Here is a 13,241-nt window from a genome sequence, read left to right as displayed (position 1 = left end):
ATGAGGCAGTGGACAGAAACTCAAACCACAAGGAAGGAGAAGGGGACCCAGGACATGAGCTAGGAGAATGGTACCTCAGGACACGAGGCAGGAGCAGGGGACCCAGGACACGAGGCAGGAGCAGGAGACCCAGGACACGAGGCAAGAGAAGGGAACCTAGGACACGATTCAGAAGAAGGGGACCTCAGGACACGAGGCAGGAGCAGGGGACCCAGGACACGAGGCAGGAGCAGGAGACCCAGGACACGAGGCAGGAGAAGGGAACCTAGGACACGATTCAGAAGAAGGGGACCTCAGGACACGAGGCAGGAGCAGGGGACCCAGGACACGAGGCAGGAGCAGGAGACCCAGGACACGAGGCAAGAGAAGGGAACCTAGGACACGATTCAGAAGAAGGGGACCTCAGCTCACGAGGCAGGAGCAGGGGACCCAGGACACGAGGCAGGAGCAGGAGACCCAGGACAAGAGGCAGGAGAAGGGAACCTAGGACACGATTCAGAAGAAGGGTACCTCAGGACACGAGGCAGTAGCAGGGGACCCAGGACACGAGGCAGTAAAACTCAGGACACGATATATAAATCATCAAATACATTTAGATTCTGTTGGTAAGTGATACAACTCAAAAATATCTTCAGACATGAAATGAAAACAGAAACATAGTGTAAAACGGTCATGTACGGAGACCACGCTTAGTGAAGTAGAAAGGAGAACAAAGTTGTATTAGAATGAACCTTGGAAAGAGAAATGGGACACTATCTACAATGATGTATTTGCTTACAACACTTTAGCTTTCTTACAGGTGCATCACATTTTAGAAGTAGACTTGACAGAAGTGAGAAACCACAGGACACAACCCCAGAGAAAACACACAAACATTGGGACCAAACTCCCTGTTGATAGATCTTTACCAGATAAAAGCTTGAATTGGGCTCATAATGGTTTCTTTGACCATAATCCTTCAGAAATGATCACTCAGTTCGGAGTAGTGAAGGTGTCAGCATACTCAGAAAGATATAAAACCTTGCAGCGTGATACATTTAAAAACCTTTCAATGGAAAACAAAACATATAAGAACATGTGGCAGAAGTCACTTCCTACCGGACATCACGTGTAGCTGATGTAAGTGGTCATCTGGTAAAGATCTTTCCACAGGGACTGGTGAGTGCCAGTTATTGTCTATTTTATTCTATGGATACCTGTGTTAGAACGTTGTGGAGTGTCTTTCTGCTAAACTGGTTACACAATAGGTGATATGGGTCGGACTGATATATCGGGTGCATAGTGTAGTGGGTATCCGCTATGTCTCTGGCGATACACGCTTCCATGTGTCGTCAGCAACATCCTCCGTTGGCCCTGCATTTTCCATTGCAGTTGTGTAATATTTCCTGTACAGCAGCCGTGAATCATGCTTTCTACTGGCCTCTTCCTTTTCTTGGGCTTTTCCTTTGCACCTTGCTTCTTTATCTGATTCTAGTAGTTTTTTTCATTTGTCTATTAAGGCGCAGGCAGAGTTTACGGTTTTTATGTTTTTACTTGCGCACATTCTTCCACTAAGTCTAAGGTGATGTTACAGACCCACGGTCTGATCTTTCTCTCTTTAATTTGGCATGTCTGTCTGAGGGACTCATTTATTGCCGTTTATGTGTCAGTCCAGCTGTGGTTTACACCATCATTAGGTAATAGGGGTGTGAACCTGTTTTTGAGCAGAATTTGAAAGTTCTTGTTAGGCGTTAAAGTCTAAAATTGGTGATGGTTTCAAGAAATTTGGCGCTTTTAGGTGGATGTTCAGCTAAATGATGATCTGATCCAATTGATGCTCCACGCATTGCTCTCACGCCATGGAAGGCATAGAGGAGAATATAATCTAGCATACTTTTATCTCTTCCATTATTGGAGAAGCGAGTTAAGAGATGGTTTTGTAAGTGTTGGATCCAGATGTTACATATTGTTGTGGTTGGCAAACGGAAGTAGGCGAAGACCATTACCATTTAGGTGACCACAGTCATACGGGCCTAGTGTTTTTTGGGGGAAGGGGGAGTTGTCAGGATCCATCATGGATCTGATCAAAAATAAGGTAATGTTCACATTGCATGTTGTAACCATGTATATTCTGCATGGAAATGTCATTTTTAAAACTGTATGCCAAAGTGCCCTTCTGTAATTATCTCCAGGTAATGGAAATGAATTAGAGGACATTTGGATTGTATGTGTACTGTACACAGCACGGGGCGTGTGTGAGCTACAGAGGACTTTGCAGCTTGTAAACAGGACACTCTCTTTCCTGACTAAGGGGGTTATTCAGTACGGATTGCAGAATCTGCAATCCTTTCTTACGCATGCTGGGGGACGGCAAGGCCGCCCAACATGCAGAATGGAATTCCCGGCGGCTGCGACCGCAATTAAATTGTGGTCTCAGCAACTGTGGATGACCCCCTGCGGCCGCAGCTAGGCTGCGTATGCAGGAGGTTCGTCGCCATTTTTTAGATCGGAGCGACTGTGTGTAACATCATGCAGCTGCCCTGAAAACGTCGCCAACCTGCCCCAGGGTTGCCAGCCCCCTGCCAGCCCTGCGAATGCATGTCAATCAGATCGCATTGGCCGGTTGCGCACGTTCAGGACAGGGCCTGCACAGGCGCATTGGTGCCGGGAACGGGGTTATTGCGGACCCATCCCTGAGTAACCCCCTAAAGTCATTAATCTGCTCAATATGGACAGACCACAGGTCTTTTCCTACAGAATGAAACAAGATAAGTAAGCACCCCTGCATGATGAGTGGGGAAACCCCTGGGTTACGTGCCGAAACCATCAGTTTGGGTATTGAAGGGTTACAATCCACAAGGGTGGGGTCTCTTTTTGGAGTAGCTGCCAGGGAGGATAGGAATGAGCAGGAGGTGCCACTACTGGAGGAGAAGACAGCTGGAGGGTGCCCCAATCTCATCTGTTCCGTCATCTCCTCCATGGCTGAACAACAGGCCTTGTTTTCTGAACTTATTTCTATTTTCTTGAAATTGCCTGAAATGTGTGTGTACTTATAAACTAATGATATATACTTTATAACTCTCTTTTTTGCAGCTGTAAACTCTGAAGTAATTCTTAACATTAAATCCTAATTTCTAGTTCTGATTTTGTACCTGAACACCCTCCTTTAAGATATAGACGGGCCCCTACTATTAAAGACAGGATTGTAAGGAGTGCAATACGTGGAGAAAGAAGAGTCCGGAACTCGTAGAAGAGGCTTCCACAGATGTGGGCATTGCTTACTAGAAACATAGACTAGAGGTAAGTCTTATTGTGCGTGGGAGGGCATTCCACAGAGTGGGTGCAGCCCGGAGAGAGTCCTGCATTGTGAGTGGGAGCGAGTAATGAGTGTGGATGAGAGACGCAGGTCTTGTGAAGAGCGAAGAGGTCTGGTTGGGAGATATTATGAGATAAGAGAAGTGATGTATGTTGGTGTAGCTTGGTTAATGGCCTTCTGTGTAAGTAAAAGTATTTTATATTGAATACGGTAGAGTACAGGTAACCAATGGAGGGACTGACAGAGCGGATCTGCAGACGATGACCGTCTAGCGAGGAAGATCAGCCTCGCAGCTGCATTCAGAATGGATTGTAGTGGTGAGAGCCCATGTTTGTAAGACTATAAAAATGACAGAACAGAATTGAGGTAAACGGAAGGGTGTATGCGATTACTCATTACTTAAATTGTGACTCATGAAATATAGTATGTGCTATGCAATGTAGGTGATGGTTAGAGCTGGATAGGTGGCAGCGCCGTATATTGGGGGTATATGGAGCATGGTGCACACACACAAGCAAAACACAGACATTCAGGAAGCATAAACGTAAAAACGCCAGACCGCCACGTACAACGCAGACGTAAAGCACAGGAGGCACTACGCCAACGCTGCAGCGACACAAGAGAACGCCCACCAGAAGGAGGTCACGGACGATATCACAGAGGGTGAGAGATTGAGGCCTGTACATTACTAGGTTTATAACTAGCCCTTGTAACGTCCTCAGATCTGATTCTTTTAGAATGTTCTTGTATATCAAATACACATTATTATTATTATTATTATTATTATTATTATAAGGGGCGAATGCAGCACCCTGCTTACCTTAGTATAGTACCAGCGGAGGTATGTGTGTCATACGTGTACCCTGCTTACCTTAGTATAGTACCAGCGGAGGTATGTGTGTCATACGTGTACCCTGCTTACCTTAGTATAGTACCAGCGGAGGTATGTGTGTCATGCGTGTACCCTGCTTACCTTAGTATAGTACCAGCGGAGGTGTGTGTGTCATGCGTGTACCCTGCTTACCTTAGTATAGTACCAGCGGAGGTATGTGTGTCATACGTGTACCCTGCTTACCTTAGTATAGTACCAGCGGAGGTATGTGTGTCATACGTGTACCCTGCTTACCTTAGTATAGTACCAGCGGAGGTATGTGTGTCATGCGTGTACCCTGCTTACCTTAGTAAAGTACCGGCGGAGGTATGTGTGTCATGCGTGTACCCTGCTTACCTTAGTATAGTACCAGCGGAGGTATGTGTGTCATGCGTGTACCCTGCTTACCTTAGTAAAGTACCAGCGGAGGTATGTGTGTCATACGTGTACCCTGCTTACCTTAGTATAGTACCAGCGGAGGTATGTGTGTCATACGTGTACCCTGCTTACCTTAGTATAGTACCAGCGGAGGTATGTGTGTCATACGTGTACCCTGCTTACCTTAGTATAGACCAGCGGAGGTGTGTGTGTCATACGTGTACCCTGCTTACCTTAATATAGTACCAGCGGAGGTGTGTGTGTCATGCGTGTACCCTGCTTACCTTAGTATAGTACCGGTGGAGGTATGTGTGTCAAGCGTGTACCCTGCTTACCTTAGTATAGTACCAGCGGAGGTATGTGTGTCATACGTGTACCCTGCTTACCTTAGTATAGACCAGCGGAGGTATGTGTGTCATACGTGTACCCTGTTTACCTTAGTATAGTACCAGCGGAGGTATGTGTGTCATACGTGTACCCTGCTTACCTTAGTATAGTACCAGCGGAGGTATGTGTGTCATACGTGTACCCTGCTTACCTTAGTATAGTACCAGCGGAGGTATGTGTGTCATGCGTGTACCCTGCTTACCTTAGTATAGTACCAGCGGAGGTGTGTGTGTCATGCGTGTACCCTGCTTACCTTAGTATAGTACCGGCGGAGGTGTGTGTGTCATACGTGTACCCTGCTTACCTTAGTATAGTACCGGCGGAGGTATGCGTGTCATGCGTGTACCCTGCTTACCTTAGTATAGTACCGGCGGAGGTATGCGTGTCATGCGTGTACCCTGCTTACCTTAGTATAGTACTGGCGGAGGTATGTGTGTCATACGTGTAAACTGCTTACCTTAGTATAGTACCGGAGGAGGTATGTGTGTCATACGTGTACCCTGCTTACCTTAGTATAGTACCAGCGGAGGTGTGTCATTCGTGTACACTGCTTACCTTAGTATAGTACCAGCGGAGGTGTGTCATGCGTGTACCCTGCTTACCTTAGTATAGTACCAGCGGAGGTATGTGTGTCATACGTGTACCCTGCTTACCTTAGTATAGTACCAGCGGAGGTACAGTCCTCATGTGGGACTGAAAATCCAATTTCATGACCCAAGTTCAGGTCCATCTCATCCGCCACTCTGAGAGCTAAACTGAAGGCCGCTGCAGCATAAGGCTGGGAGCAGATGACGGAGCCCTCGCTGTACCCCTGGGAAAGCGTAAACTCTGCGCACCACTGGGGGACCTGTGAGAGAGAAATGCATCAGTACATCCTACACAGTCACCGATCATGCAGTACCCGTATGTAATAACCAGCTGACTGACAGGCTACAGGAGGCAGAATGGCGGAATGGCGTAGACTGACAATCAATGAGACGCTGATGTGACTGAAAGGTTGATGGACCGTGATAATGCTGAAATAGAACTGGTTCATAATCCAGAAGACAATGATGGTGGAACTGGATGACGGTCAGGAGGACACTGATAACGGAGTAACGGAACAGGATGACGGCCAGGAGGACACTGATAACGGCGTAACTGAACTGGATGACGGCCAGGAGCACACTGATAACGGTGTAACGGAACTGGATGACGGCCAGGAGGACACTGATAACGGTGTAACGGTACTGGATGACGGCCAGGAGGACACTGATAACGGCGTAACTGAACTGGATGATGGCCAGGAGGACACTGATAACGGTGTAACGGAACAGGATGACGGCCAGGAGGACACTGATAACGGTGTAACGGAACTGGGTGACGGCCAGGAGGACACTGATAACGGTGTAACGGAACTGGGTGACGGCCAGGAGGACACTGATAGCGGTGTAACGGAACTTGATGATGGCCAGGAGGACACTGATAACGGTGTAACGGAACTGGATGATGGTCAGGAGGACACTGATAACAGTGTAACGGAACTGGATGACGGCCAGGTAGGACACTGATAGCGGTGAAACGGAACTGGATGATGGCCAGGAGGACACTGATAACGGTGTAACGGGACAGGATGACGGCCAGGAGGACACTGATAACGGCGTAACTGAACTGGATGATGGCCAGGAGGACACTGATAACGGTGTAACGGAACAGGACGACGGCCAGGAAGACACTGATAATGGTGTAACGGAACTGGATGACGGCCAGGACACTGATAGCGGTGTAACGGAACTTGATGATGGCCAGGAGAACACTGATAACGGTGTAACGGAACAGGATGACGGCCGGAGGACAATAATAACAGTGTAACGGAACTGATGAAGGCCAGGAAGGACACTGATAACGGTGTAACTGTACTGGATGACGGCCAGGAGGACACTGATAGCGGTGAAACGGAACTGGATGATGGTCAGGAGGACACTGATAACGGTGTAACGGAACTGGATGTCGGCCAGGAGGACACGGGTAATGGTGTAACTGAACTGGATGACGGACAGGAGGACACCGATAACGGTGTAACGGAACTGGATGATGGTCAGGAGGACACTGATAACGGTGTAACGGAACTGGATGTCGGCCAGGAGGACACGGGTAATGGTGTAACTGAACTGGATGACGGACAGGAGGACACTGATAACGGTGTAACGGAACTGGATGTCGGCCAGGAGGACACGGGTAATGGTGTAACTGAACTGGATGACGGACAGGAGGACACTGGTAATGGTGTAACTGAACTGGATGACGGACAGGAGGACACTGATAACGGTGTAACTGAACTGGATGATGGTCAGGAGGACACTGATAACGGTGTAACTAAACTGGATGACGGACAGGAGGACACTGATAACGGTGTAACTGAACTGGATGATTGTCAGGAGGACACGGGTAATGGTGTAACTGAACTGGATGACGGACAGGAGGACACTGATAACGGTGTAACTGAACTGGATGATTGTCAGGAGGACACCGATAACGGTGTAACTGTACTAGATGACGGCCAGGACGACACTGATAATGGTGTAACGGACCTGGATGATGGTCAGGAGGCCACGGGTAATAGTGTAACTGAACTGGATGACAGCCAGGAGGACACCGATAACGGTGTAACGGAACTGGATGATGGTCAGGAGGACACTGATAACGGTGTAACGGAACTGGATGTCGGCCAGGAGGACACGGGTAATGGTGTAACTGAACTGGATGACGGACAGGAGGACACTGATAACGGTGTAACGGAACTGGATGATGGTCAGGAGGACACTGATAACGGTGTAACTGAACTGGATGATGGTCAGGAGGACACTGATAACGGTGTAACGGAACTGGATGACGGCCAGGTAGGACACTGATAGCGGTGAAACGGAACTGGATGATGGCCAGGAGGACACTGATAACGGTGTAACGGGACAGGATGACGGCCAGGAGGACACTGATAACGGCGTAACTGAACTGGATGATGGCCAGGAGGACACTGATAACGGTGTAACGGAACAGGACGACGGCCAGGAAGACACTGATAATGGTGTAACGGAACTGGATGACGGCCAGGACACTGATAGCGGTGTAACGGAACTTGATGATGGCCAGGAGAACACTGATAACGGTGTAACGGAACAGGATGACGGCCGGAGGACAATAATAACAGTGTAACGGAACTGATGAAGGCCAGGAAGGACACTGATAACGGTGTAACTGTACTGGATGACGGCCAGGAGGACACTGATAGCGGTGAAACGGAACTGGATGATGGTCAGGAGGACACTGATAACGGTGTAACGGAACTGGATGTCGGCCAGGAGGACACGGGTAATGGTGTAACTGAACTGGATGACGGACAGGAGGACACCGATTACGGTGTAACGGAACTGGATGATGGTCAGGAGGACACTGATAACGGTGTAACGGAACTGGATGTCGGCCAGGAGGACACGGGTAATGGTGTAACTGAACTGGATGACGGACAGGAGGACACTGATAACGGTGTAACGGAACTGGATGTCGGCCAGGAGGACACGGGTAATGGTGTAACTGAACTGGATGACGGACAGGAGGACACTGGTAATGGTGTAACTGAACTGGATGACGGACAGGAGGACACTGATAACGGTGTAACGGAACTGGATGATGGTCAGGAGGACACTGATAACGGTGTAACTGAACTGGATGATGGTCAGGAGGACACTGATAACGGTGTAACTAAACTGGATGACGGACAGGAGGACACTGATAACGGTGTAACTGAACTGGATGATTGTCAGGAGGACACGGGTAATGGTGTAACTGAACTGGATGACGGACAGGAGGACACTGATAACGGTGTAACTGAACTGGATGATTGTCAGGAGGACACCGATAACGGTGTAACTGTACTAGATGACGGCCAGGACGACACTGATAATGGTGTAACGGACCTGGATGATGGTCAGGAGGCCACGGGTAATAGTGTAACTGAACTGGATGACAGCCAGGAGGACACCGATAACGGTGTAACGGAACTGGATGATGGTCAGGAGGACACTGATAACGGTGTAACGGAACTGGATGATGGTCAGGAGGACACTGATAACGGTGTAACGGAACTGGATGTCGGCCAGGAGGACACGGGTAATGGTGTAACTGAACTGGATGACGGACAGGAGGACACTGATAACGGTGTAACGGAACTGGATGATGGTCAGGAGGACACTGATAACGGTGTAACTGAACTGGATGATGGTCAGGAGGACACGGGTAATGGTGTAACTGTACTAGATGACGGCCAGGAGGACACTGATAATGGTGTAACGGAACTGGATGATGGTCAGGAGGACACGGGTAATGGTGTAACTGTACTAGATGACGGCCAGGAGGACACTGATAACGGTGTAACTGTACTAGATGACGGCCAGGACGACACTGATAATGGTGTAACGGAACCAGATGACGGCCAGGACGACACTGATAATGGTGTAACGGAACCAGATGACGGCCAGGACGACACTGATAATGGTGTAACGGAACCGGATGACGGCCAGGAGGACACTGATAACGGTGTAACTGAACTGGATGATGGTCAGGAGGCCACGGGTAATGGTGTAACTGAACTGGATGACGGCCAGGAGATCACTAATAATAGTGTAACTGAACTGGATGACAGCCAGGACGACACTGATAATGGTGTAACGGAACCAGATGACGGCCAGGACGACACTGATAATGGTGTAACGGAACCAGATGACGGCCAGGACGACACTGATAATGGTGTAACGGAACCGGATGACGGCCAGGAGGACACTGATAACGGTGTAACTGAACTGGATGATGGTCAGGTGGACACTGATAATGGTGTAACGGAACTGGATGATGGTCAGGAGGACACTGATAACGGTGTAACTGAACTGGATGATCGCCAGGAGGACACTGATAACGGTGTATTGGAACTGGATGATGGTCAGGAGGACACTGATAACGGTGTAACGGAACTGGATGACAGCCAGGACACTGATAATGGTGTAACTGTACTAGATGACGGCCAGGAGGACACTGTTAATGGTGTAACTGTACTAGATCACGGCCAGGAGGACACTGATAATGGTGTAACGGAACTGGATGACAGCCAGGAGTACACTGATAACGGTGTAACGGAACTGGGTGACGGCCAGGACACTGATAACGGTGTAACTGAACTGGATGATGGCCAGGTGGACAATGATAAATGTGTATTGGAACTGGATGATGGTCAGGAAGACAATGAAAACGGTGTAACGGAACTGGATGACAGCCAGGAGGATACTGATAACGGTGTAACGGAACTGGATGACGGACAGGAGGACACTGATAACGGTGTAACGGAACTGGATGACAGCCAGGAGGATACTGATAACGGTGTAACGGAACTGGATGACGGACAGGAGGACACTGATAGCAGTGTAACTGAACTGGATGACGGCCAGGAGGACACTGATAACGGTGTATTGGAACTGGATGATGGTCAGGAGGACACTGATAATGATGTAACTGTACTAGATGACAGCCAGGAGGACATTGATAGCGCTGTAACTGTACTAGATGACAGCCAGGAGGACATTGATAGCGGTGTAACTGTACTAGATGACAGCCAGGAGGACATTGATAGCGCTGTAACTGTACTAGATGACGGTTGAGAACACTGATAATGGTGCAATGGAACTAGATGACGGCCAGGAAGGACACTGATAATGGTGTAACTGTACTAGATGACGGCCAGGAGGACACTGATAATGGTGTAACTGTACTAGATGACGGCCAGGAGGACACTGATAATGGTGTAACGGAACTGGATGACAGCCAGGTGGACACTGATAACGGTGTATCGGAACTGGATGACGGACAGGAGGACACCGATAGCGGTGTAACTGTACTAGATGACGGTGGAGAACACCGATAATGGTGTATTGGAACTGGATGATGGTCAGGAGGACACTGATAACGGTGTAACTGCACTGGATGATGGCCAGGAGGACACTGATAATGGTGTAACTGAACTGGATGATGGTCAGGTGGACACTGATAATGGTGTAACGGAACTGGATGATGGTCAGGAGGACACTGATAACGGTGTATTGGAACTGGATGATGGTCAGTAGGACACTGATAACGGTGTAACTGAACTGGATGATGGCCAGGGGGACACTGATAACGGTGTAACGGAACTGGATAACGGCCAGGAGGACACTGATAACGGTGTAACGGAACTGGATGACGGCCAGGAGGACACTGATAACGGTGTAACGGAACTGGATGATGGCCAGGAGGACACTGATAACGGTGTAACTGTACTAGATGATGGCCAGGAGGACACTGATAATGGTGTAACTGTACTAGATTACGGCCAGGACACTGAAGATGGTGTAATGGAACTGGATGACAGCCAGGAGGACACTGATAACGGTGTAACTGAACAGGGTGACGGCCAGGAGGACACTGATAATGGTGTAACTGAACTGGATGATGGCCAGGTGGACAATGATAACGGTGTAACGGAACTGGATGACAGCCAGGAGGATACTGATAACGGTGTAACGGAACTGGATGACGGACAGGAGGATACTGATAGCAGTGTAACTGTACTAGATGACGGACAGGAGGACACTGATAGCGGTTTAACTGTACTAGATGACGGTTGAGAACACTGATAATGGTGCAATGGAACTAGATGACGGCCAGGAGGACACTGATAATGGTGTAACGGAACTGGATGACGGCCAGGAGGACACTGATAACGGTGTAACTGTACTAGATGACGGCCAGGAGAACACTGATAATGGTGTAACTGTACTAGATGATGGCCAGGAGGACACTGATAATGGTGTAACTGTACTAGATGATGGCCAGGAGGACACTGATAATGGTGTAACTGTACTAGATGATGGCCAGGAGGACACTGATAATGGTGTAACTGTACTAGATGACGGCCAGGAAGGACACTGATAATGGTGTAACTGTACTAGATGATGGCCAGGAGGACACTGATAATGGTGTAACTGTACTAGATGACGGCCAGGAAGGACACTGATAATGGTGTAACTGTACTAGATGATGGCCAGGAGGACACTGATAATGGTGTAACTGTACTAGATCACGGCCAGGAGGACACTGATAATGGTGTAACGGAACTGGATGACAGCCAGGATGACACTGATAACGGTGTAACTGAACTGAATGATGGCCAGGTGGACAATGATAACGGTGTATTGGAACTGGATGATGGTCAGGAGGACACTGATAACGGTGTAACGGAACTGGATGACGGCCAGGAGGACACTGATAATGGTGTAACTGAACTGGATGACGGCCAGGAGGACACTGATAACGGTGTAACGGAACTGGATGACGGCAAGGAGGACACTGATAACGGTGTATTGGAACTGGATGACGGCCAGGAGGACACTGATAACGGTGTAACTGTACTAGATGACAGCCAGGAGGACATTGATAGCGGTTTAACTGTACTAGATGACGGTTGAGAACACTGATAATGGTGCAAAGGAACTAGATGACGGCCAGGACGACACTGATAATGGTATAACGGAACTGGATGACGGCCAGGAAGGACACTGATAATGGTGTAACTGTACTAGATGACGGCCAGGAGGACACTGATAATGGTGTAACTGTACTAGATGACGGCCAGGAGGACACGGATAATGGTGTAACTGTACTAGATGACGGCCAGGAGGACACTGATAATGGTGTAACGGAACTGGATAACGGCCAGTAGGACACAGATAACAGTGTAACTGAACTGGATGACAGCCAGGAGGACACTGATAATGGTGTAACGGAACTAGATGACGGACAGGAGGACACTGATAGCGGTGTAACTGTACTAGATGAGGGACAGGAGAACACTGATAGCGGTGTAACTGTACTAGATGACGGTGGAGAACACTGATAATGGTGTATTGGAACTGGATGATGGTCAGGAGGACACTGATAACGGTGTAACTGAACTGGATGATGGCCAGGAGGACACTGATAATGGTGTATTGGAACTGGATGATGGTCAGTAGGACACTGATAACGGTGTAACTGAACTGGATGATGGCCAGGGGGACACTGATAACGGAGTAACGGAACTGGATAACGGCCAGGAGGACACTGATAACGGTGTAACGGAACTGGATGACGGCCAGGAGGACACTGGTAACGGTGTAATGGAACTGGATGATGGCCAGGAGGACACTGATAACGGTGTAACTGTACTAGATGATGGCCAGGAGGACACTGATAACGGTGTAACTGTACTAG

The 13,241-nt window shown here is 48.7% G+C and overlaps 1 protein-coding gene across 1 annotated transcript in view; it reads right to left on the bottom strand.

Annotated features, from left to right (window-relative positions):
* DQX1 (DEAQ-box RNA dependent ATPase 1) overlaps positions 1-13,241 on the bottom strand; it is a 231,115-nt gene that overhangs the window by 186,942 nt on the left and 30,932 nt on the right. Inside the window, exon 3 of the mRNA XM_063926029.1 lies at positions 5,585-5,778. Coding sequence (XP_063782099.1) covers positions 5,585-5,778 — 194 coding nt within the window. The remainder of the gene's footprint in view (positions 1-5,584; positions 5,779-13,241) is intronic.

This window comes from Pseudophryne corroboree, chromosome 1 (assembly GCF_028390025.1).
Source record: "Pseudophryne corroboree isolate aPseCor3 chromosome 1, aPseCor3.hap2, whole genome shotgun sequence".
NCBI lineage: Eukaryota > Metazoa > Chordata > Amphibia > Anura > Myobatrachidae > Pseudophryne > Pseudophryne corroboree.
The sequence above is the reverse complement of the archived record's forward strand: the minus strand, read 5'-3'. Positions and strand labels throughout refer to the sequence as shown.